This window comes from Nomia melanderi, chromosome 2 (genome assembly GCF_051020985.1).
Source record: "Nomia melanderi isolate GNS246 chromosome 2, iyNomMela1, whole genome shotgun sequence".
NCBI classification, from domain to species: Eukaryota; Metazoa; Arthropoda; class Insecta; order Hymenoptera; family Halictidae; genus Nomia; species Nomia melanderi.
This window is the reverse complement of record NC_135000.1, coordinates 19,732,546-19,760,182: the sequence shown is the minus strand read 5'-3', so window position 1 is coordinate 19,760,182 and position 27,637 is coordinate 19,732,546. Positions and strand designations below refer to the sequence as shown.

At 37.2% G+C, this 27,637-nt stretch overlaps 1 protein-coding gene across 12 annotated transcripts in view; it reads right to left on the bottom strand.

Annotated features, from left to right (window-relative positions):
- LOC116429146 (rho guanine nucleotide exchange factor 17) overlaps positions 1 to 27,637 on the bottom strand; it is an 82,644-nt gene that overhangs the window by 27,413 nt on the left and 27,594 nt on the right. For all 12 annotated transcript variants that reach the window (XR_012998099.1, XM_076365131.1, XM_076365130.1 and 9 more), the window contains exons 3-8: positions 25,510 to 26,160; positions 24,274 to 24,510; positions 22,289 to 22,775; positions 15,209 to 15,628; positions 11,683 to 11,986; positions 10,285 to 10,585 (exon numbers count right to left, since the gene is read on the bottom strand). Coding sequence is in view for 11 of the 12 variants with exons in the window: in XM_076365131.1 (XP_076221246.1) it covers positions 10,285 to 10,585; positions 11,683 to 11,986; positions 15,209 to 15,628; positions 22,289 to 22,775; positions 24,274 to 24,510; positions 25,510 to 26,160 (2,400 nt within the window). In the remaining variant the exon portion in view is untranslated. The remainder of the gene's footprint in view (positions 1 to 10,284; positions 10,586 to 11,682; positions 11,987 to 15,208; positions 15,629 to 22,288; positions 22,776 to 24,273; positions 24,511 to 25,509; positions 26,161 to 27,637) is intronic.

Genomic DNA, 27,637 nt, shown 5'->3' with positions numbered 1-27,637 from the left:
TTTCACGTTTTAAGAAGGAAGCATAATCGTGATGCATAAACATATTATCAAAAATGCATGTGATTGAATTGATTCTAAATAAATGAATGACAACTATTCGTCGATTTAGCACTGCGTGAAATGTTGAATATTGTTTATTAAATCACACATGTAAATTGAAAAAACGGAAGAAGGACTTCTACGAACATTAATTAAGTTTCTACTTCACTTGCAAATCCACAAACTTAATTTTTGTAAAATTTCCTGTACAAATGGTAATTTTCCCAAATATTTTCACATCTGTCGTATTAATTTACCCATGGTTTATATAAAACTATTTCATGTTACTATTAGAAATAAATTGTAGATTTTTCCACGATTGTTGTAATAAAACAGAAGAATATTTACACCACATTTGATAAACATAAAAAGATATCCGAGATGAATATGTACGAATAACACAAAAAATAATCAATAAATATAATATTTATCTAAACACTTTAGCTTCTCATCTTTTCTAATAATGATATCCTGCACTTACATCAAGGATAAGAATAGCCCAAAAATATAAAAAAACTCGACGTCTAAAATCGATAAATCTCCTCCAAATTTTTTAATTACTTTCTAAACGAAGGTACACAAATAGAAGACACAAAATCTATAGTCCCCAATGACAAATAAAATCGATTCTACGTCATGTGCATCACTATAAACGCGAGTTCAGTGTAATAGCACATTATATTAAAATATAGATGAACATTAGAATTTTTAGGTGTAACGCATGATGAAATGAAATACGATGGGACCGTAAAGTCGAATGCAAACGACGAGTCAACTCGTTAACAAGTCGAGAAAGATAGGATTGCAGTTTTTACGTGACGAAACCGTATGATCATCATGTGTTAAGTAGCTTCGCGCGGAAATTAGTTACTGATTTGCGCAGGCCGGCTCAAAGGATCCCGCTACGAAATTATACAATATGAGTTTTAGCGTTTCAAAGGAGGTGCGCGCGTAATCCTGCCTAACTAGCGGTGAAACCGAAGGTTAACCTTTGACCTTTGCCAAGCATCAGTATTAACCGTCCAGTGCTTATATTATTTCTGCTATCCTCCAATTAGACGGATTAAATAACGCTTTCTTCGATATTACCGCCGCACGCTCTATGGTTCCCGTGATAATTTTCAATTTTCATTGCACAATAATAGAACGAACGGGAACGGTCCGCGTTCAACAGAACGCGGAAGGAGCTGGCGAACGCAGTTAACGTTCCACCGTTGAATATTAAAAATCATGCCCGATTATTTACAATCACGGTGGGTAATGTTAATTAACGAACACGGAAATTGAAAATGATGGGTATCATCGTAATCCACTGACTGATCGAATATAATATTGGACAACATATTAACTGGTTACCCGTGGTATACTTAATTTAATATTTCGTTCTCGCAGTCGGCTGATGGAACAAATGAACTTCAATCTAAATAATAAAGGGAATATTGAATTTTATATAGACCTAACAATATTCTACGCGTTGCGGTTTACGTGTTATTGACATTTGTAACGTCATTCCCACGTTAAATCTAGCGACCTTCCAAAGTGACTTCATAAAACACTTGAGTACCCATTAAACAGTGAAAACGTATTTAATAGGTTAAGGGAGAAATGAGAACTACTCTTCAGAAAATGGACAAATGAATAACTTCGAACAGAAGGTTCCATCGTAAATTTAGCTTGCTGCCCGACCTGCATCCGCAAATCAAGCTTTTTCGCGCATTGTATTTCAAAAAGTGCACAACGAATCATCAGAAATATTTACGCCGAGAGCAGTTCAACGCGGCGGAGCGCCTGAAATAATTACGACGAGGCGCAACACACGACTTCCGAGCGCGGAAGGTTAAAGTTTCACATTTAGCAACTGGCCGTGCTACTTGTTGCAGCCGCGATTATTTTCACGATTTCTTAGATTATGAGCAAGCAAGTGGTACACGGTTGATCCGAATAGAATCGAGAATAAATAGAAGGTGGCCGAGCTTACGTGATGCACTAGCAAATATGCCGTTACTCTAGTCGGGTAATATTAGTTCTAGCCGCGGCTAACAGTACCGCGAAGTCTTCGGAATCTACCAAACAACTTTACAGTCAATATCAATTCCCCTTCGGCATACCGACGCGGATAACTTCACAATTTTAATGGACACCGGCGATAATCGCTGAAACTCCCTGCAAGTAGTGTTCGTCATCGTTACTCCTGCTGTTATCATTCGGTTTAGTTCTACCGCGGTGTACCCTGAATACCAGCCGATACCCAAACAAAGGTATCGTTTGTCGTCGAGTCACTCCGCCACACCGAAATCAATTCTAACAACTAATCTACAAAGCGTACAATGCTCTCGTCGATTACCGTTACCATCCTCGGGATACGTTTTCTCAAAAGACTCACACGTGACACCGGACGTGTTGGTTGCACCGAGCTCTGCGGCGGAAACCTGTGAAACGATCGAGTCTAGTGTGTCTACGTCCCTCCGCTGCTCAAGCCCGGCACGTTCCGCGAGCAATGTTCCCGTGCTTCCCCGCGGACATGTTATACTCGACCGACCGATCCCGTTCCCAGTGGTTCACACGTGTCGCGGCAGGATTTTCGGTGCGCGAATCGCAGCGAGACGCTGCTCACGAAGCTCGAGGATGCTGGGAGCTTTCGCGGAGCGACAACGAGACGCGGCGTTACGCCTGAAACTGGCGACCCGTCGCACAACCACGGCTAGTCTGATCGATGCCCAAGAGAATAGCGGCCGCCGGCGGAGGAAGAGAGGCAGATGTTTCAGTTCCAGAACGCCGGCGCGCGCTCTCACGTGGATTACACGCGCGCCACGGTTTGTATCCTGTGCCTGTCCATCCTGCTCGAGGAGCTTCGTCGCCACGACCTTGTCCCAGGGAGCGAAGCTACCGGAGCCGACCTTGCACCCTCGCCGACTAAAGAACACCCGATCGCTCTGCACAATCGCTCTACCCCCACCGGCCACTCCGGCATACGCGTATCGATGGGTTCGAACTTTTCGCTAAAAGCTCGCGACAGCTTCCCGGAAATCACAGATTTGCGCGCCAAGGTTAATAACTCGATTTGCGCGAACTGCGGTTTAATCTGAACGTTCGATTCGTTTTTTCTTCTGTTGCGTAGGTCGCCGGTGAGGATTTTTAAATATATTTCTGTGAAATTATTTTGTTGCTAATGATTTAGTGGAAATGGAGATTTGTTTGCAAAAACATTTCGCTCAAGGCTCGTGACAGCTTCCGAGAAATGAAAATAATTCAATTCATAGGAAACGCGGTTTGATTTCAACCTTCGACACTTTTAATCATTTTTATATAACTCTGCGTAACTACTTCGTTATTGATAATGGAGAAGTAGCATTTAATTCAAAGTCGAAAGAATTGCGTGATGTCTTATATTAATGTTTTGTAACGGATGTAAGTATATTTGATCTGTAATATCGTTTCAATAAAGATGCTAATTGGAAGCGTCTTCGGAGCAGAAAGGTTAAGACAGCTGGAGAATTTTGCAGTATTCCGAGTAAAAATGGCATTGAAAAGAAACAACGTTTATTATTGCATTACTGCGTAATATAGTTTCTCTTGTTATCTACAAAACAATATCTTCTTGGAAACTTCTTAACGGAGTCTTCGTGAAATGCTTAGTCCATTCTATGTTTAAAGCTAGAACTTTCAAATTTCAGAAATAGGCAGATATAGACGTTTTATTATAACTGATAAAATATTCCATTTTTGTATTGTCACTGTTGATAAACTAATTATTATAGTTCAGTTAGTAATGGCATTAATTGTGCCTTCTCGTGTATATTACAGATTCCTCGAACAAGTTTTGATTAAAGTGTTTTACAGAACAGTATTATAGATTCACTTTTATTTTAGAAATAGCCCATGTAAATAATTCCTCTAATAATCGTATTAATTCATTTAATCGAATATTTCGATAATTTCGAACGAAAAATTTCATCAGAGTTTCATCGTTTTATCAATAATTGTCTTATAGTAAATCACGTGTCATGCTTATGTTTTCTTTCTAAAGCTCCATTTTAGGGCTGAAAGAGAATCGAATCCGTTTCACTGGCACAGTTGGGGTACAATAATCGATCAGCCTCTCACTGTGGCACAAGGGAGGGGATGCGCGTTTATTGCGCGCGTTCATGAATTATTTTATATTTTCTTTCTTTTTTGTTTGAGCGTCTCGCGGCCCGCATGTATTTCAACGATTGTTTAGTCTGCACCGTTGTAGCGACGTCTGAACCAGGCAATTTTCGAGTATTTTATACGCGTTTATCGAACATTTTCAATGCAGTCCGCCTTCCATATGTTTCGTTCGCACGAGCACCGCTCATTGGCAAGTGGTTATGAATAGCGGCGTTAGATAAACTTTTCAGGACTGAAACGCTTTTCATATGAAAATTAATCTGCGTCCGACGATCAGACTGAAATTTCGTACGATAAAGTTTGCTTGGCTTTTCATATGAAAATGATCGTGTATCGTTTGCTCGTAAATTGTTTATTTGACAAGTCAACGGTTAAAAGTATTTAAGCGGCAATTTATGGGTTGAGAAGCATCTGTTCAGAGGAAAACGAACCGTCGATAATAGAAAATTTACGTGCATTAAACGGTCTACTTCGAAATTCTGAAGTAATAAAGTGTTCGAAATATTCTACTTTAACGCAGACTCGTAATGTCATGGAAGAAAATTATATTTTTAATAACGAACGTTAAATCAGCCACTGCTATATGTACAATATGTTTTAAGAATAGAATTTGACGAAGGAATTAATCATTTAAATTTACCACATAAATATTATAGATATTACATATACATAAAATTATACAAATTATATAGAGTGATTTATAGGGCAGAATTATTTTTATGTGTATAAAAGTTTTTATTTAATTATTTAATTATCGTTTCATGTAACGACCGTCAATTATAACAATGTATATAATACAAAATTAATATATTTCATAACATTTCCTTCAAACTTACATATTTCAAGTAATTCCCAATATTTGTTATTAGATCTTAATTACTTTAGAGTAAAGAATTAAATGTCACTGAACGTTCGAAGAAAAAGAAAACGCCAGTTAACCAGGTCCGACGTTTATTTCCGGGAACCAGAAAAACGACACGGACGCTCTGTGATATTAGTAAAAAAAGAACGGAATTCCAGAATTTCAGAAACAGAAATGACGAAATGGGTGGGAGGTTCGCTATAACTTTACCGGGTAACGTACGTACGGATTGGACGTCACATTTCGCGTCTACGTCACCGACGTCCGAATGTCGTAAATCGCCGGCACCGCCATCCATTCATGAAGATCTAGAAATCCACGCAATATCGAGGGAGCCGATGACATCAGAAGATAGATAAAGAAACACACCTGAAAATATCTCTTGTTCGTCTCAATAGTGGCTTGCTATTTTTATTCCCGTTAGTTTATATGTTTTCTTAGCGAACTTTGGACTAGAAATTCTATGCGTCCGCGTGTTATTATATTTGGTCATATTTCATGAACCGCCGAGGGAACGTTATTTCTACGTCGGAATGTCAACCTCTTCCCTTCTCTCTCTCCCTCTTTCTCTCCCTCTCCTTTTTCCCGCGATGTATTGCTGAAAAATTCCGACTTGCCGCGGCATTACTACGCTCAAATATTTTATCGAACGTTCGATTCATGTTCTCCTCTTTCGTCGAATTATTGCGATACAACCTTGACGGCAAACGGATACTTCAGGTTTTTACATCAAACTACACCTATAAAGATACATTCAACCCTGCTCCTTAAATTCTGTTGATCTTATCGGGTCTTTGCATCTGAAGTGAAATTTATGATTTGATAATTTATTTTTTACTCGATAAACGAATATTACTCTTTTTTTCTATATGAATCGGTGTATTGATCATAAAAGTTATATTATATTATTACGCTATTAACATTATATTACACTGCTAAATATTTAAACATATTTTGATAAATGTAAAAATACGTTTTGCGGGTATACAATTTCAAATTAAGAATGCACCATGAAACGAATACTAAACTTTACTAAGATTTTAGATCTTATCGAGTTTTTGCGTTCGAAATAAAATTTATGGTTTGATAATTTATTTTTTAATCGATATATGAATATTATTTTTTTTTCATGTGAGTAATAAACGTTCTATTATATCATTAATTCTATTCTATTACACTGTTTAATGCTGTTTTATATTTGAACATATCCCGATAAAAGTAAAAATACGATTTGAAGGTATACCATTACAAATTAAGAATCCACCATAAAATGAACACTAAACATTACTAGGATTACTAAGATTATTAATTAAATAATTGTTCGATTTATTGGTCATTTGGATTAAGAAGATTATTGTACTAATCAAAGTTTTATAGTGTATCAGTTGAAAAAATTCATGATTGTGGAAAACATTGAAATTTGTTGCTAATAAGAATTCAGAATGCTTTTTCACGGTTTACAATAATGTTTTCGGTAAGAAGACCATTTCATCTGTTCGGCTTCCGTGAGAAAATCTTCAACGTTCTGTGCTCCGTATCACAAACGACTCTGCTTTCTCTCAATCAGAGGAAATCCATTTTCCTCTTGTATGACTAATATCCGTTCACGTTCGCCCTTTGTTCGCACCACAGACTCTAATCACGATAAATACGCGTGATGATGCTTTCTCTAACAGAAACGAATTTGCCTTTATATTTCAGCTTGTTACTGTAGTAACCATTTTTTTCTTTCTATATCATCGTTATGAGAATTTTGAGGAGTTTTCAGAAATATTGATAAAAAAACGGAAATTTTTATTTTATATCTAATTTAATTTTATAAATGCAAACCTGAGTACCTACATTTAATTCCTTTATGTGAATTATTATATAAAACTAATCTGGTCACTGTTGTTTCTCTCAAAACACAGAAACCTTAATAAAACAACAGTAAGTTACGAATAGATGGCGGAAGTTTATGCACTAAGTTGTAACATTCAGTGAAACAAAACATTGACGCCATATATATGTTGTGGCAAGCATAATAAAACGTATAATGCAAAGAATATATTCCTGCCTGCTTCCCTTGTTTATAAACAAATGTTTAAAATGATTAATTTCCGTAAATATTCACTGTTTGGTTAAAAAATAATACTTTAATTAATATGTTGATTAATTTGTATTTTTTATTTGTCAATGTGGGGTCACGAAAGTGCCGATTAAAGTGCTGAAACCTTAGAAAGCATCGTAGACCAAAACTTTCACTACATTTGTCGCAGGTTCAGACGAAATACGTTTAAGCTAAAGATAGCTGCACTGTGATACAAAGTCAAATGAAACGAGACTGGATTCAGTTATTATACATATACATAGAACTGCGCCGTTGTAAAAGATTTTAATGCATCGTTTGTGAATTCGTTATCCGGAGGACGCTTGAAAGAATTAAATTCTTGGAAACAAATTATTTCAATGCGAATAATATTTTTAATTCTTCACAAGCTTCAAGCTGTTTTATTTAACAGTTTTTTAAATTAACACATTACATGTAAAAACGAAATTTGAATTTTCAACCAATCTAAAATTAAATATTCCTTTTTAATTACAATTTCAAAATAATACAGTTTACGACTTAATATAAAGCTAGCAACTATACATTTACATGAACAGTGCGCTTGAACTAAATTTGTATAGATCAATATGTTTCCTAGTCTTCATTGAAGTCGCAACCTGAATCTGTTATAAATAAATATTCAAATTTCCATTTTATATTAGCATCATGATTTTATCCCTCCAATCCATGCGGATTGGAGTAATACTTATTGTCAGTTCTCACTATTATTCATCAGTTATCGAATCTATAATAAAATAACAACCATTGATTCATTATTATTTCCTCTATAAGAAAAATCGATTCTATTTCCTTACAAACGAGTCATTCAAAAAAGTTAGTTAAGAAAGAATACAAGCACGAATCGGAGTGACCAGCATAACAACTTTTCATTAATTAATTCCAACGAGTCGTATTAATTTCATACCCCATACTGCTTTCCATTGAAACAAGCAATCAACGAATTAATTCCAGAAGCAACTGTAACTCGAAAATAAATTTCCACTCCACTAAAATCATTCCTGAAGTTACGACCGTGTCTCACGCTATACTCCGAATACATATTCAAGCATACTCCGAATACATATTCCTCATGGAAGTTTTGCAAATTAATACGCCCCTAGACACAAGGAATCCAATTAATGGAGCAGCTTTGACCATTTCTCGTCGAGACCGTCGAGGCCCTAAACCCAACCAAACGGTTCACGAAAATCATCGTTGAGTTCGTAGCTCGTCAGACACACACGATACGAAAGGACCATGTCGATGTGTCGAGCAAGGTCGGGTTGCATAAAAATGCTGGTCGGCAGATTCCGTGCGCATCGGTAGAGACCGATCGGTCCCCAGGTACACCTAAGGCCAGGAATATCCTCGTAGCCGCCCCCGCTGTGCCAGAATCAAGGGGACACTATGCTAATCTCGAGTGCACTGGCCAAACCACCAACTCATCCCAGAAATATGGCCGAACATTATTATTAGATTACGTTTTCGCCGCCAGTCTGGAGTCGTGTATCACAAATGACGACTGTTTGGATAGTTTGTTCCTTCATTTCTGAGATTCCCGGGCCGAGAAGAATGAGAAACCATAACTTGATGGGAATGAGTGTGCGATTAACATTTGTAGTCAACATTAGTATAATGTTGTAAGTAGACTATGAATGTTCATGTAAATTCACATTCCTCTGAATTCAATTGAAATGAATATGTGGCTTTCTGTTTGTAACCGCTTTTAAGCTTTCAGATGTAGCAATCCGTGTCTGATAGATGTATCTAACATAAAGTTTGCTCTTTATGTAAACGCAGAATGTTTTATGCCAATGTGAAGAAATTGTATCAATTCTGATTCCATGAAGGAATCAAATATATTTATGAAATAACGTCGCATGATAATGTTTCACTCATTAAAAAATAACTGGGAATCCTTAGAGAATCGAAATAAAAACTTTTCAGATATAAGAATGGTAACGTTGTTTAGATATCTCGCGACATTTTCAGTAAGAATTTTCATCTAACGATGACTAATAATTATTTTTTAAATACTTCGAACCCCAATAGAAAAATCATTGCATTTTCGTTGATATTTATTCTATATTTTAGCATGTAGAACCATGTGCCCTAATTAATTATTATTATTTGAATTAAAAGAAATATTTATTTTTCGTCTTTTCGCATCAACTATCGATACTACACACAGAAGGGTTAATTATTCTGTTTCATAAAAATAATGATTTTTTTACACGGAGATCTTGATACATTCATAATCCCAACAAAGTCTTCTCTACGCGTTCTCTTCGCGTAATAAACAACAGAACCTATTAATTCCTTGATTTAAATTCGACGCCAGATGCTACAAGCGGAGGAGGTCGCCGAAGAGACCGCCAGAGAGATACGACGGCACGATAAGATCAATCGCGGTGCTCTTGACTCGCTCGAGATCATTGGCTTCCTCTCTTTTGTTTTTGTTGTTGCCGGTTCGTTAATCGATCTACCGACTAGCTTCTCGTTAAATCTTCTCTCGTGTATGTATAATTATGATTTAACGGGAAATGCGTTTAAAAATGAGGACGATTTGTTGAATACAATGGTTCAATGTAAATCACCATTATATTTGCCGCGCTTATCGAAGGCAGCTTCCGTACAAACAATATATTAACAGAAAAAGAGCTTCAAAAAACAAGTAGATCGAACTAACAAAAACCTTGTAGACATGGATGAATGAATAACATATCGTTACACAACATCTATATGCAATATATTTGTTAGTTTATAGTTTCATAATATATAATTTAGTTGCTAACTAAAACAGTTAGCTCTTCTTCAGTATAAAATGTTAATAACTCTCATAGACGCGGTATAAACACTATAAACACAGTAACTTCATTACTCAACGTAATTACCTGTCTGATCCTATTTACGACAGCAACGATACATTAATTAATGTAAAAAAAGTATCACCATGGCGATACATAGCACAAAATGTTACACAGTATTGTATTACTAGAATCTTTTAAGTACTCGATGTTTCATGAAAAATAATTAAAAAATCTTGCAAAAGTTCCCTGTACCATATATTTGGTATTTTACTTTGACTTTGAATCTCGATGTGGTTATACCGGGCTAATATAATATTCAATTTAATGGTACTCACATTTCGATGCACCGGCGCGCGAGCCACCCTCTCCGAGGATCCTCGAAGTAGTTCCGCGAGGAGTTCAGGACTTGGTCCCGGAAGACCTTCGAGTTTGCTCGGGCTGGAGGTTGTTCTATGATGGCAGGGCGTGGGCGGCTCGGAGCCGCTGTTATTCGAGCTGGTGTTGTACGAGAGATTCGCGGAAACTTTTCTACGCGGACGAAGACCTTCTTCGAGAGCGATGTCGGTGGCACGTGGCTTCGCCATTTCGGCCTCGAGCATTTGCCCATAGGGACCGCGCAGAGGCCTCTTACTGTATCTGAACAAATAAACACGGCATCGTGACATACTTTCACCGTACCGTCAATTTTTTATGTTAACTTTATCAAGACAAAACTAAACCATTAAGCCCATTACTCGCGTGTTTCACTTGAAGTTTCAAGCATTGTTTTATCAACTAAGCGACGTTAAGATTAGAGCTACCGAGTGTTCGGAATGTTTGATACGTAACTTGTTGGAGCAGCCGAAGTAAGTGAAATAAATGGAATATCTGAGGTAACTGGCCAACCAGTTATTTTGACAGGTGTCGTGGTTCTAATGTTGAACGTAGTTATACTTAAAGAACCACTGTTATGCATGAGTAAAATATGCGATGTATGCGCGGGAACATCATAAAATCGAATTATCCGACAGAAATCGATAAAACTATGATTTTATTTGCGCAACAATAAAAGTTTTTATCAAGTAATTCTATTCATTCTGACGTTTATGAAGTAACTCTGAAAACAGGAACCAACGCGAGCAACTAGAATCTAGTTATGCACTTACAACAACTGCTTACTCGAGGTTATTAACGACTGTACAAGTTAAAATCTGCTTGTTTACATAAAACTCCGTATTATCGATTTTTACTTTGCATTTTCTTAAATACTCATTTAATCAGCGTGAAACATAGAATTAACTGCTGTTGTCACAAGACATTTTCACAGTAAACCACGGTTATTTCAATGAAAAATCAAAAATAGTACAGGGAATTAGAATCTCTAAGAATATAACCGGAAGAACAGAATTACAATAGAAAATTGTTTTCTATCGCAAATATTCCCTCCCCTCCAAAAAAAACACTACATTCAAGTATTTTATGTATTTTTCCATAGCATATCTATTGTGTACAATATGTACTATCAAAAATCTTATAAACGCATAAAAGTCCGCAGTCTAGTTATCACAGATGAACAGCTTGTACAGCGATGTAACCAATCAGTTCTCCAATGAGTTCGAATAAATGGAGGCCTACTGTACTCTTAGACAAATGGACTGTCTTGCGTTTTCTTATCCTTAAATCGTGTCCGTAGGCAGACACTTTGGGTCTATTTGTATTCTATTCCGATATATTAGCGGCGGTTCTCGTGTTACCTTCTAGGCGTGTGGCCCTCACAGTCGGAGAGGTCGCTGGGCGTCGCAGGTGGCTCGTCTCTTTCCTCGCTGCTCTGAGCTGACAGCTTGTTCCTGTCGGTGTCCAAGGGCTCCGGCCATTGGGTTATGTACACGCCCTTTCTCCTTTTGCTGGTGTCCCCCCGGTACCTTCTCGTTTTACCCGACGGCGAGGACGTCTCCGAGGGTGCCTCGCTGGCTGCTTCGCTACCCTCGCTCGCCTGGCTCAACCGTGGCTCCTCCGGTGGCGGTGTTATTATCACTTCGTGCGGCTCTATCCTATTTTCTAGGAGACACCAGTTCGTTCAAATTCCCTTATCTTGTAATTTGTTTCAGAGCAGACGTGGATACTTATTCGAATTGTTAATTTGATTAATGGACGTCGTGAATGCACAGTTTGTAGCGTTACTGTTTCTTTATATTACATTTGATGTTAAAAATTGATTAAAATTAATATTAATTTATAACATAAATATATATGATACAAACTACTTATTTAAGGTTACGTTATATTTGGAAACGTAAAATTTTCAAATAGGGTTGTTATTCATGTTTAATTTTTTATAAATTTTATATTTATATTAATATTGAATTTGAGCTAAGAAATATTGCTTTTCAATTTATGTTGGTAGAACTATAGAATCGAATCTAAAAAAGCGAAAAGATGGTATAATTATTACAAATATTGTGTTGTGCACTTTGTATTTGTTGGTATAATTGAACGCCAGAAAAAGATTTACAGGCTTCAGGAATCTAATTATAATATACGAAAAACTAAAAAAGGGAACAAGAGAGAACAGAAAAGAGGAGTAGAAGAAAGATGAGAACACTCTACAATTTGTCTGGCTCTTCCTATTCGAGGCTTCCAGCCGTTCGAGAAACGACGGAAACGAAAGCACAGTGTACGAACAGTATTCGTCATAGTTAAACAGATCACCGTGAGCTAGCATTTATTGTGATTAGCGAACTCCACCCATGAGTAAACAGGCGTGAAGTCATCAATGAGGATGGCTATAACTCGATGACGTTGAAATTTCTATTTCGTTTCCTGGCACCCAACATTCTGAAAATAGTGCTGCGCGAAATAAAATGGATACTCGGGTGCACCTTTCTACCCGTATTTCTGTCGAAGCACCGAAAATAGTTCTTCGATGCCTACCCTTCGCTATGGTGGACAAACGAAAACACTTGGCCGTTCATCCGGCTCGATTCAATACTAATAAATCATCGAGTAATTTAAGTTCGACGAATAATTTCTAATCCTTTGCCATCAACGATTCGGTAAACGCATAATCTGTCTAAGTATCTGAAAATTATTTGCTATAAGTGGTTGGATTTCTTCTTTTAAACGTTTCAATTATTAAATTAAAGTACGAATGAATTGCTAATGGTAGTTATGCAAATATAGATTTCTTTAATCTATTGTAATTTTATAAATAATCTACTGACAGTAGCATTAAACTCTAGTATTGTCCTATATCAAAGTTTCAGACTGCTTCGAATACATTGAAATTCTTCATAAATTATAGTTTTTACTTAATAACAATCTCTAGAAATTTATTTTTGGAAACTGAGAATTGTATAAATATCTGAATATTAATAATGAAATATTTTTGAATGGAAATATATCTATACTGCTATTGGTCTTAACAGATAAATTGCAAGTAAACTTTATTGCCACTTTACTTGCGTACAAATGGCAACAGTGCAATGATTTAAAAAAATAATGATTATAAAAGGTGTTAAACACAGATAGAAATAATGAAGTTGATAAAAATAACAGAGGAAAGTTAATTATCAACAATTATCTACAAAAACAAATATAAGAAGAAAAATAAAATTTATTTATTATTAAACCTGATACATTACGGATCGGATATGGTTCGGGGAATGAACGTCAAAAGTATCGAGATGAAAAGTGTGACACACGAAACAAGGTGTGAATCTGGCACGAATAAAGTCATTAAATTAAAATTATAAGCCACGAGGATGTCAGAATTAGTAATACTTTGTTGCCAATTTCTACTGACGAAACCGGTCGAATAATAAGTTGTTGCCTTGAAGCTACATTTAATATATCCCAAGTCGACGATATAATGTATTCATAAATAAATCAATAGTTCCTAATTCATGCAATCACTTAATTGCGGAGTATTAGTTCCATAGGCAACTATAGAAATACTGTCTAGACAACAGTCAATGGGTTAGTAAAAACTTAATATTTTAATGAATGTTTCTTCTTGTAGAAAACCTATATTTTTGTGGCATTCCTTATGTTCTTAACAAGACAAAACTAGTGACTTTGTAAAACGCTTCGATTGTCAAACAGTAGGACTTTCCAGTGTTGACTGTCAACGATTGAGGAAGAGATTTGGACTAATCCTTCTTAATCCCTAACGATTGGATCTCGACATCTCAGGCTGGCTAGTGACACGGGCAGAAGACACTTTGGGTGTTTAAAGCCGGAGATACCTGGTAAGCGAACTAATCACGGATTTACAGGCAAGAGATGACGTTTCAATCGGAAAGAAAGTTGCAATTTGTTCTTATCAAACACATCGCTTACTAGGCAACACGGATACCTTGGATTATCTCAGGAAATTCTACTTATTGTACTCTTAGACTTGATATTAATTTTCTACGTCGAGGAAAGCATTATATTTTTAAAACATGATATCTTATAATCCATTGGTATATACAGTGTACCAGTGACGTCGAAAGAATTTCGAAGTGAAAAAGAAAATTGAAAAGTGACATAAATGGACACAGGTAACAGTGGTTTTACCAGCTTGTTATCTCCTGTCACAAATTCTTGTAAAGATAGAAAGCGATCAATTAGCACTTTGCAGTCGAAAGTCTACCCAGGCTTTCGTGTGGAAACTTGCATCAATATCATTCGATCCAAATATGTCTTAACTTTATTACACTTTGCTATCTTATTTACCACACTTGAGAAATATAAAGTCTATGCTTGAGTACAATCTACTGGTAACAAATTTTATAGTTAACAACTTCGAAAAGTGAAAGATACCAGTTAATTCCAATTATAGAAGAACAGATTTGACAAACTTCATTTTCCAATATAATAATAATTGGAATATAAATGAAATTTCGAGTCTGTCGTAATATAGTACCATACAATTTTTCTTAGCTTTCAATTAACTTGTCTTCAATTAATTTTTCTTAGCTTTCAACTAGCTTGGTTAGTGCTAAATAAAAAATGAATATTTTTCATATCGTATAAATTGTGTTCGAAAAGGAACAAAATAAAACTGGAAATTATTAATTAATTACTAGTACTAATTAACCTCTTGAGTATAAATAACAAGACTTGATTTTACGAATTATTTTACAAATCTGCCATAACGTAACCAAAATAATTTTCTTATTTTCATAAATAATTTCAATTGGACACGTAATACTTCAGTTTCTTTATTATCATTGTATCCACAAAGTTACATTTGAGTCTAAATAAAGGCAAGGGGTTAGTAATTGTATCAAAGCTCACCTTTCTGCACGGTTTCTTCGATCGCCGAGTTTTCGACGAGCGGAAAGACGGGCTCGGATGTAACGATTTCAATCGGAAGTGCGTCCGGTTGCACGAGATCGACTCTCGGTTCGTGAATCTCGGGCACCGGTGGTTCCGGGCTGGTGAGGGCACTGGAGGTAGCCAGACTGTCGGAACCATCGCTCCTCGGTCGAATTTCTTCGTGATTTCCGGTCTGCGGTACGCCCAAGCCTTCCGCCGAGCCGACAGCGCTGTCGACGCTGGGCGTCGATGTACGTGGACTTTGACGATTGGGGCTATTCTGCGGCGTCGAGACGACCGGACTGACATCCCCTCGCCTTCGTGGTAACGTGCTGGCGCGAACATCCTTGTTCTCAGTCCGATTCGACGAGGCTATTGGCTGAGCTTTTGTTCGATTCACTAGAAACAGAAATACGATCACTCGTTGAGAGATAAAAATTGCTTATCTCTTGAAAGACAAATATAGTATTAATTCTTTCAGATTCGGTTTTATATAATTCAATGTAAAATATTTGATTAATATTGTGATTTTAAAGATAGAATTGAAATTCAAATGCAAATTTTGTTTCTGTATATGGCACGTAAAAGCGTCAGTGATTTTAGAAAGTATCGACGACAACTTTTTCGTTTATAGTGAGAACTAAAAGCAATTATTCTCTCTTTATAGTTGGATTTTGTAGTAATTGACGTTTACAGTGGTAACAATTACACATGCTCGCAGTTGAGTTTCTAAATGAATAGGTGGAGTAAGTCCAAAATTTTGGCAAATGAGAATAATAGCATTCGGTAGGAGCCATTTGTTTTGTTTTGAGTGAAATGTATAGATTGCTTCATGTGGTGATCATACGAAAACACGATTTCTCAATGCAAAGAAATGTTTACATTTTCCAAAGCTAAGAAAAGAGATTTACTATCATTGTAATATAAAGATGTATAAACAACATCTTCGAGGATGGAATTCCTCACTTTGTACAATAAGATATTTCTACAAAAATGCCCAAATCCTAATTTTCATGATTGATAACCTGATCCTTACAAATAAGATTCCATTTAAGTTTAAACATTATACTTACTACCAATGCAGACAACAATTACCAAACCCGTAATCGAGGTGAAAGATAAACCAATAAGAAAATACATCATGTTTCATTTATTTAAAGTCGTTAATTATTTTCCCGCGTCATCGCTTACACTCTAATAAAATAACAAAATAAATCCAACTACAGTATGAATTACACTTTTTCATATGGTCTTGTAACGCCAAGTGTCGATCGTTCTCAAATTTAATTCCCACTGCTAATTAGTCGTCTTCTTTCATCGGATCTGCGTTACACGCGTTTCCAGGTAGCAAAGAAAAGCAAGTACGGTATACAAAATAAACTGCCATGGATTCTATCCGTTCCCTAACACCGTTCTTACTGGTGAATCATCAATTTTTTAATCGAACTGTCTATCACGAAACTCCGCATGAACGCAGAAAGAAAATACACATCGGTGGATCCTGTGTTCGTCGTATTTTTAACAGTATCTCGGCTGTTCTTGTGCCGGCTGCGGCAAGGCCATCAGTAGCGAGACCATGCGAGAAAGAGAGAGGAAGTTCTAATTACCTCGTCGAGTGTTAGGTAAGTTTGGCAGCCCTCTCAACACGAGGAGGTGGACCATTCCAATAATAACAACCGGAGTGTGCGAGTGGGAACGGGAACGAAAATCTCGGTGACGCTCCAAATCGACAGCACGTCTTCTTGGCCGAATTCCGACAAAGATAGTGTTTGATCAACAGGCGAACTTTGGTCCCATCGAACATCGTCCTCTCCTTTTTATCGACTTCGTGTCGCTCATATTCGAAGGAGCGTCCGTTAATATTTAAAAAAAAAAACGCAGCTGTAACTACTTTTACAAGTGCATTAACCCTTATTTGTTTTCGTTCCTGATGATTCATTATAGTACACTAATAACACTCTACTTTGGGATGGAGAAATGTTATTGGTTCCTTGATTAAATAGAATGAAATGATTACTCAGTTGATAATATAAATAATGACTTCCATCTTGGATGAAATACTTATGAAAAAAAGACTTTTTCTTATTAACGAAATATAGTGGTATTGAAATGGTAAAGTGAAAAATATTTTTACGCCAAGTTCATGTTTGATGATTTTATTAACATGTTCCTTGGAAGAAGTATATTTGAAACACAAACTTATAGTCATTGGCGAGTTCCAAATTCTGTTTTCTGGATAATTTCTTCTAGATTGAAGTTTTATTAGAATAATACACGAAATATTTTCTTACGGTTAGTTTATGTTATACATTACAACTATAATTAGAAAATATTGTCCGATCACTGAGAATCAGAAAAGTAGTATTGCATGGAATTTTTAATATTCCATAAATTATGTTTTGATAATATTTGTAAAATGTATGCACTAAATGTAGATGCGAATTAATTAAACTAAAAGAGGAATAAGATTCAATCCTTCTTCGAATTAAGTTCAATCTTTAAAGTACATTATGCGCTTCACCTAACAAAATACAGAAATATGTCATAAATTATATGCATGCTGTGTGAAAGAACAAAAAAAACTGCTGAACAGCAAGAATTGTATAATTCACACGAGTGTAACCTTACACAAATCAAATGTTTGCCTTCAATCATTCCGTTAATAAAATTGCTCAGCGCAACGAGCAAAACATTTCTTCAGTCGCATGTTTTGCATCACCTGCAGTACAGATTTTTCAACAGGGTCGGCTGGTTCTTCCGCGTGACCGTTCACAATCATAATCAATTTTCTGCGGCTCGTTTCCATTAAACTGATCACTGTCAGCGCGAGCATTTATATCCAACATGGTCGGATAAAGGAAATCTATTATCTCCTCTGCTTTCGCGCGATTTCTTTTTCCCCTGCGATCGCGTTGCGTTCTACCGCGGTTAATAGTCGAAGATCGTAGCAGCCGTATTTCAGAAGATACCTAGTTACACGTCCTCGTAAACCGTCTTCCGAGCATAAAAGGTGTCCCGCGAGAGATTTGTTGGCGCGTTAGCGCGAAGCGTTTCCGGCTTGCGCTGCGCACGCGATTCGTCGCGTTTCACGCCTTCGGCCTTGTTACACATTGATAAATCAGCGACCTTTTTTTCCTCTCCGCTTTCTTCATTTTTCCTTTCTCTCTTTTCTCGAATTTGAGCTCCTACTTTTCGTGAGTTTGAAATAAAAATAACGCTTGATGGATGACTCGGCTAACACGTCTTATATTTGGAATAGTATAATGATTCAATATGAAGAATAAAAGACGGTATAATACGGCAAAGAATTCATATTTCACAGTGAATACGATAATTGTGGTGTAAATTTAATTGTGATTCGATTAATTACCTTTATGACTGTAATTTTATTGTCTTATTTCTACGATGTGCGCTGGGATCTTATGGAACTTATTTGAATGATTACCAGAAATTGTATGGCTGTTATATTATATTATTTCAACACTCAATACTAAGCATTACTGAATATTTAAAAGAAAAATATAGTTTCTATGATCATTTTTACTGTTGTTTTACTAACATTTATTAAAATAATACCATTAATTTCACTAGTTTCAACTATTAGTTATTTGTTAACATATTCAGTGCAGTTTAAGCCTCCCCGCCATATAACTTAGTTTATGTTAGCCATACGTATACTTCAGACAGTAATTATAAATTAAGATTTTCATAATAACCACGTTAACTCTCCATACCTAGAATCTTCCATCACACTATTAATGATCAGAACAACTTCCAAAACCTAAAAATTAAATACTAAACGCTAACACATCAATCAACCTAAATTCCTCAATTAACTATTAAAAAGCTTCAACAAGCCTCCGTGCCGAATTTCTTCCACAAACCACCAAAAGAAGAAGTAACCGATGTCCTATCCCTCACCGACTACATAATACGAATCAACTACGACAGGATTTACTTAATAATTATCTAAGAGCGGAATGCGTTGATTCAGGTCAGGGACGCAAACGCATCGCCGTTAACGCTTCAGACAACGGTCTCTAATGTCCCCAGCACTTCGGGTCCTTTATTATGAAACCGAATCTGCCGGCGTATGTAGTTCAGGGTTATAACTATCTTGCCTAGACGAAAGTCAATGTTACGCCGCCGAAAACGCGGAACGAGAAAATCGCTCGGGGACGATCGTTATTTTTGTCGTCCGGTAAACCCGGCGACTTTTTCCGGCGACGCGGGTAAAACGGTCCCGGTGCGCGTGTAATCGTATCGGGGACTTGAGCGTATTTCGCGGCGGTGTCTCCACGGGCGAAGATAAAGTGTGACAACGGGCTTAGCGTTGATCGACGCGAAAGTTTCGCGCCCGGAGAATCCGCGTCGCGCGGCGGGTTCGGTACCCACCGAAAATTATTGAACTGGAATTCACGAATAATATACGCCCTGATCGTGTCAACGAATTTAGGACGAGGATGCCTCTTTAAACGCCGCGAGTAACATAGAGAGCAGCCTTGCCGGAGAGAATGGGAAATAAAAATACGAGGGGGAACAGCGGGAAGGGAAACTGATGGTAAAAGAAGAATCGTTGCCGAATAACAAAACGCCTCCCGCGAGGATACCGGTCTCACGAATTTAGATTTGTCCCTATCTTAGTTATACAAACCGACACCTACATGAATGTAATAATAGACATAATGGGTAGTGTTTATTTGGCGGACCGCCATGCCGCCGAAGTCTGCATTCTCGTGGGAGCCCAACGCTGGCCAATATTTACAAGTACACTGGCTGTATACAACCGTATAATTAATTGACAATGTTTTCCCATCCAAATTTCCGCGTTTCACGGCACACGGATTATTTATCGCTCCTCGAACTGCGGGGATAACGCGGTTTCGGAGGTGATGCGACGATTATATAAAGATGATCATCCTGCTTCGATTTCCCTTCTTTCTGCGTGTTCATTTGTGAAAGGAAATAAGAGGATTCGAATTCTGTTATTGTGTCTCTTTGGGAGGGATTTTAATGGATAGTTGACATTTTTGTTTAACCAAGAGAGTTTGGAATGGAATTACTTTCTTCTTCAAATGAAAAATGAGGAATGTGGTAAGTGGTATTATTTTTGGAAAATTTGGGTAGGGTAGTCTTTATATTGAAGCTTATTATACTTCTGTAATACACTAATCAAACAGATAAGAGGAGATAATTGGTTAGAGAATAAAATTAAAAAGCACCGATTAGACCATTACTGTGAAAATTTCTTGTTTGCTTTACGAATGGTCTTCCAAGAAAGGAGACTGTTAATAGTCTCAATAAATATAAATGTAAATTTATTACTTTCTACTGCTTTTGAAACTTATTTCTAAAATTAAAATCATTTTTAGACCATTACCTTCTTCTATTTATTTTGCTTAAAAATATAATCATTCATTTTAGTATTTGAATTGTCGTATCCTTACACAGTTTATAAGCATAGCGAAAACGTAATGTGTAATTTACTTGATGTTACATTTTAATTGACAAACGTTTTAACGGAGTTACTTTTACACACTTAAATAGAGTAAGAGTCACTAAATCAAAAATCGGTATGGATCTTTTATGTTGGAACAACGTTATTAAGAAAAAAATACGTTAATTCTTTACCGTCGAGTAGTTCTAAGATTTTTCGAGAGAGGAAATGCAGACAAGAATGGGAATTCTTCGAATCTTCGGTAACAATAACATTTTCCGAAGAAGTAAAGCAGAACCTTCTACGGGGAGAGACTAGCAGAACCAGTTTCAAGCAGGTGAAGACCCGAAAAGATAAACACGGAAACAAAGCACAATGAATGCTCCGGAGTAACTGTTCTTAGGATTGCTTCTGCTCCCACCGCCACGTCCATTTAAAACGACTCCTGCCGTTTTGTTTGTGATTCGAACGTGAAATATGATAATTTTCAATGAATTTTCCAGAGAAATCACTAAAATCTCAATGTTCCTGCTTTCAATCAAGTGGAAATGTAACACTTTTCAAAATGTAACACTTTTTGTACACGTCTCCTAAATACTTGTGATAAATATGAGAAATACTTTATTAATACGACAGAACATTTAAAACTGCACTGACTTCCGGATATAAGAGTAGCGTATGCGTGAAAAATGACATAGTCTCGTTGCCAGCATTGCAGTTGGCTGCATCTAAGTTTCTAAGATACATCAATACAGCATCCAATAACCTTAACTATGAGAACCCGAGTCGTGAATGTCTCGAAGGTCTCATTATAGCATTTAAATGACCTTATTCCTTGCTGATTTTGATACATTGATCGTGGGGAATACCGGTATACGAAAGATTCCGTCTAACATTAGACGATTCTAAGCGTGGATGTGATCGGTTAGGCGGGTCTCATAAATTAATTTTAATTTATAGAGTTCACGCAAATTTTATTCTTTCTGATTCAACTTAACTCTTAACTTACACATTTTTGGCATGCACTAGTATTCATCTATCGAGAAATTTGTAAACGTTTCATAGGGCAAAAACAATTCTCATAGCTTTAACATTTACAAACATGTCAGTGGGTGAAGTGTTACTATTTTTTATTAGAAATGGAAAATATCTCTTTAATAGTTTCACTATTAGGAATAATAAACCTATAGCAGGTATCTATATTTAATGATTGTGCACATAACTTTCACAAAAAGATTACAACGTTTTTAAAACCTTTATCAACTACAAACATATTAAAAGTAAATTTTAAGATTATGGATTAAACAGCAATTTGCAAAAGTCAATCAGTTTCATTAACCACGCAGTACCGCTAAAATGATCCATACGAGAGGACACAAGGTTACAATTTTTTCAACTACGAACATCAGCTTTACTTCTTCTTTTACAACGTTATTATGTCAGTCCTTAAATATCAAGACGTTTATATTAAAATTCATATTATCAAAGTGCTACTTCTTACATTTCATATTTTCGTTCATCAATAACCGACGCGGTGCTCCGTGTTAACAGGATAATAGATTGCATTAATTCTTCACGTAACAAATAACACCTTAATTATTTAGTAATAAATTATGAATTACCTTGGTTAAAGTCCACCTGTCCAAAAGAGGCGCTTCTAAAGGGTGCACCAGCCCTGTGGAAGGTAAGAAGAGGTCCTCTAGGCTCGAGCCTGGTGATGGCGTCCCTAGCCTCGCCCTCGTTCCCACCTGAGGCGGCGTTCAGGTTGTCGCACAAATCGTCCATACACGTAGCACTATCCACCACCGAATCACTGTACTGTCTCAAATGTTTTGCCGCGTTCACACTGGCGTTCAGCTCGTTTTTTATGTCACTTACGTCACCACTGCTCCTGTCGTGTTGCCTGCCCGATCGCAAGGACCTCCTCGAATCGGTATTAGTCTTCCTGCACGCATCCCTACCCGGCTCACTGAAACACTCTTCACCGACACTGTCACTTCGGCCGATCGTCTTCAGATGATGTTGCGGATGCTGGTTGTTGCCCTCGCTGAACGTGTAACTCCGATTTGTAGGACGGCTGTCGCAACGGCCGCATCCTTGTCCGATTGCCTGGAAAGATATTCAATTTCCGACTGAAGCACTCCTTTGCATAAAAGCAATTATCGAAGATAGGAATAATTGTCAAACGCATCGTTAAGTGATTCGATATGTTTTTATGATGTACAATAATTGCTCAGCGTAATATCAGTGCATGTACCTTCAGCTTCTGTGTATTGTTCAGGCAATTGTTATATTGTATGTTATGAATTATATTAGTATCACAGGTAATATATAATTTAGGAAAAAATTATCTTTATTTCGGTTGAAATACATGCAGACTAGTGATATTGAAAGGAAATGGGTTATTATATAAAAATATAATTGGAAGTAGAGGTTTGCATGTGAGTTATAGTAACTCTAACAGCTTATAAGATGAAGTAAACTGAAATTGTTTTAAATATTTTCTATCACTCCGTTCCATTGCATGCCATGTGTGAATGTAATAGAGAAGTCCAAAACAAATCATTATAGAAATATCTACTTCCCCATAACATTGGTGAATATAAAAAATCAGAACCTTCAACATTTTTATTTTTTATATTAAATGTTCGAAATAAACTCTAACTTTTAACCGAATACATTGCAGGTGACAAATATATAATGATGGGATCTCAACCATATAGCATTTCACATATGCAAATCAAGTAATCAGTATCGGATCGAATATAATTTAATTATAAAACTATCCTAGTTCTCTCCATGAAACTGAACCATCAGACTTGGATTGATGTGATTGCAAATCAATACTGCACGGTAAAAGTAAACATGCTAATACTTGAGAAGATGGTATCAGCTTGATTATCTTCCGATTAATCTCTTCCCATGCAATATCGTGTCAGATTCGTGGCAAAGATTTCAAATAGAATTTAACAAATATAAATATCACTTAATTCTTTCAAGTCCAAAATAAATGTTACTTTTCTGTTATCATTTATAATGCTTTAGAGTAGATGCAAGCATAGAATGAACGAAAAACTGTCTCCTTTTCCTAATGAGTAATAAACAATGAAATATCAAGAAAGTTATCCCATAAGTTTCCCATCATACCTTATAAAACATATTTTAATGCCATTTCGGAAACGGCATTAAAAAATTAATCGGAAATGGGAGAAGGCAATACACAACGATACTCAATACATCAACGATTAAAATAAGATGTATATATTAATTTCTTACATCAAAGTTAGCAAAAAAAATTACTTATGGAACGACCCATCTCACTTCAAAAGTTTTTCACTAAGAACATTCAACATTTCCTACTAAAACATAGACAAGACTTTTTAAAACTTAATAAGTAATCACGTATAAATTAAGGAACGAAGCTATTTCAATACTTCACATATTGATGCATCAAACAAAGTTCAATATTATATTTCAAACTTTAGAATTTCACTGTATCAATTCAAGTAGCTGAGAAGCGCTCCTGAAGTGCAAAGGGTTAATAGTCCTGTAGAGCGCAGTTGTAAAAGAAATCATAGTGCAAAGGATTAAGAAGTGCAGTTCTTACTTGCGGATAGTTTTGCGGGGTTGGCAAATAACCACTCGGCGGTGGAGAGGATGCTTGAACCCGGGAAGGTCTTCTCGGTGGCGGCACCGGGGCTGGTCCTTTCAGTTTTTCGGTGAGCTCTCGAAGGCGCTCGGCCTTGTCGCTCCGGGGGGCGGAAGAGGACTTCTTGCCGCTTCCTCCTCCGCCCCCGCTCCATCGGAACCTGTGCAATCGGTCCACCGCTATCACTGCTGGTTCCTAAATCAAAATGAAAAAATTTGAAATGAAAAATTTCTGTGACCTCGAAAAGCAATCATCATCTTAAAACCTTTTTCATTAGACTACAAGCCCTACACGTTAATCCTTCTCGGTTCATCAAATTCACACGATTACGGAGCGCTTTTTAAGACCATGCACTTGTGACCAGACCAATTTTTGAATCAACCAAGCTGCGCAACGTGCGCTGCCTCGTGTCTGCCGCAAGGGAAAAGACAGATGACGACCAAAATAGAATATCGCCGTTCGACTAGACACCTACGTATCGCATGTACGGGTTTCCGATTCTCTAGGCCAATTTTTCACGATCAATTTTTTTCGTTACGGTTTGACCTCGATGAAATTCCTTTGACATAAATATAGCAGCAACTGAGTCACAGAGATAAACGGCTTTTTAAAGTGTACACGTTGAATTGATAATTCAAACCCTCGGTGAAAGTATCGGAGAAGAAATTTATACTTAGAAATGTCAAGACTGTTGCGTTTAGTTTGTTAACAAATGTTGACAGAATTCTGATACGCTTGAAAGACGTTCAAGAAACGAGTATGTAAGTAGGAAAGGTATTGACGGAAACAAGCGAACTGGTCTTGCCTCACCGAATGTTCTCAGAACGTGTCTCACCGTGTCCGTGTCCGTAGCCATTAAAAGCGCTACGTTACCAGCACGGCATATAGCCCACCTCTTAAGTTTTGACACAAAGCGTCCCAGGTCGAAGACACACCGTCCCAAATTCCTACGAACCGACTCACTCTTACGAAATCACAACAGTTTTTCCACGGCCTCTGAAATGTTCCTCCATCGACGGATCACCAAAAATATCCTCCACACGGGATCCGATCACGCGATTCCACGGCATCATCGGTGAAGCTGCCCGAACAGCCACAACTAAGATTCAACGATTCCCGACAATAACCCGAAAGCCATCGAAGCGACGATCGAATTCGATCGGACATCACTTTGAACGTTGAATGGTGTTATACCTGCAGCTTCAGGGTCTGATGCTTGGTCCACTGCGCGAGCTGACGCGGCACCGAGACGGACTGCAGCGTCGGGACGGCGGTCGACGTGTTGAACAACGTCGAGGAGGATGGCGACGAGGACGACGACGGTACCGCTGCCGTTAGAGTTGCGGACGATTGTGGTGGATGGTGCTGGCCAGTACTGTTCCCCACCGACGTTTGCAGCATCCCTTGGTTATTATTAGAGTTCACCAACGGTTGCGCCGACGTCGTTGGCGTCGTCAGCGTCGCCGGCTGTTCCATGCCGGCGGCACGGCTGTTCGAAGACGTGGGAGGCCCAGGAAAAGGAGCCTGTCCACCACTTACTCCTCCACCGCCACCTCCAGCTCCACCTACACCTCCTCCTCCGTCGGCACCGCACGCCGACGGCGATGAGTACGACACCGTCGTCGTCGCTGCCAACGTCCCCGTCGACGACGGCGGGATCCTCGGCAACGGTAGACGGGAACGCGGACCGATGCAACAGCAATCGGCGATGCTCGAGCTCAGGTCCAGCACCGGATTCTCCAGGGACTTCTCCGTCAATCTCTCTCGCAAGTCGTTCTCCCGGGAGTTCCTCTTCCGTCTTCTCTCTTGCGACTCCTCCCGCGAGTTTGATGGCGGCAAGCTTTCCTGGAACGATATGATGTCGGATTTTTTATTTTTTCTCTGGTTACGGTTGCAAAATTCTTTTTATCTTTTTTTGTTGCAGCTACGAAATTCTATTTATTTTTTCTGGTTGCAATTCATTATTTGTTTGTGTTAAACGTTTGGTAGAGATTTTTAGTGCGCTTTAGTAGAGGTAAGTAATCTATACTGGCAATCGGATCGTTATATATAGTAGATACATAGATCTTTTGTATGTAGTACTACACATTAGCCGGTATCTCGATTTATATCGCGTTGCTAGAAAGCTGATTGACAGGTCATGATAATTTTAAAGATTTTGTAACAGCAATTAGCAAGATGTACTTTCTTATATTTGGAATTTAGGTTTTATGTACGTTTTATGAATATTTTTAATTTAAATTCTGTATGCAACTTATGTTCTACATGTTTTTAATTATAAATATTTTCTAGTGTTTATCTAAACGATTAAAATGGTATACTAAATTATTTTTATTAAAAATAATAACTTAACTATTGGTTAAGTGTGTTACCAAACGCAATGAAATGAAATTTACAATCTGAAAGGCCATATTACTGCTAATGCAAGACACGTTGCTAATAATAAACAAGTAGAAACAATGATTAAATCCTACTTCTTGAAAAGCAACACCGTTACTTACACAAAAATATTATTGTATTTGTTTGATTTTTCAAGAATCACTTGTGAATTATGTAAACAATACTTACATTAAGCGAACGAGTTTAATAAATGCAAACACTTTGTTATACTTAAATTACAGGAAGACAAAACATAAACAGAATACAAATAAGAAAATTATAAAAATTTTAATTAACGGACTAGTACCTGCGAGTAACGTTTCACGCCAGCAATCATGATTTATGGACTGAGGCTCTTGGTAACACACGAAAAATTCGAAAATGGGCTTAATGGGTTAATAACTGCTGAATCTCAAAATTGTCATGTTACAGTCTTTTAATCAGCAAGAAATTAGCTTTACATGTGTACACACGTGATCGGAATTTTGTCCATGAATTCAGCACCGTGTTATTATTATGAAGTGTAGAATTTCGTTTAACTGCAGATAACGGAACAGATTACTAATAAATACTCAATTTTATTCATTCGATAAGTAATACTAAAACCGTGCGTGTCTTTTTGTTCAAACATAAAAATAGAGCCGATTTAATGGCTTAATCAAAGAATTTATTCCGATTTAGGAGGACTGTTCTTGAAACTCGTATTATTAGCGTGTCCGTAAGTACCGCTGAAATGCTCTTATTTAATTCAATGCTCGTTTCATATTCTTTGGATCCCGACGAAGAAAATGCGCATACTTTCGCTGAAGACGATTTAAGTAATACGAAGAAGGATCTACTTATTTAGCGATGATGTTCTCATTTGAACGTACAAAGTACTTTACTCCTAATTTACGGGTTGCAACGAAGAAAAAGGGGACAATTTATGTGTGTAGATCAATTT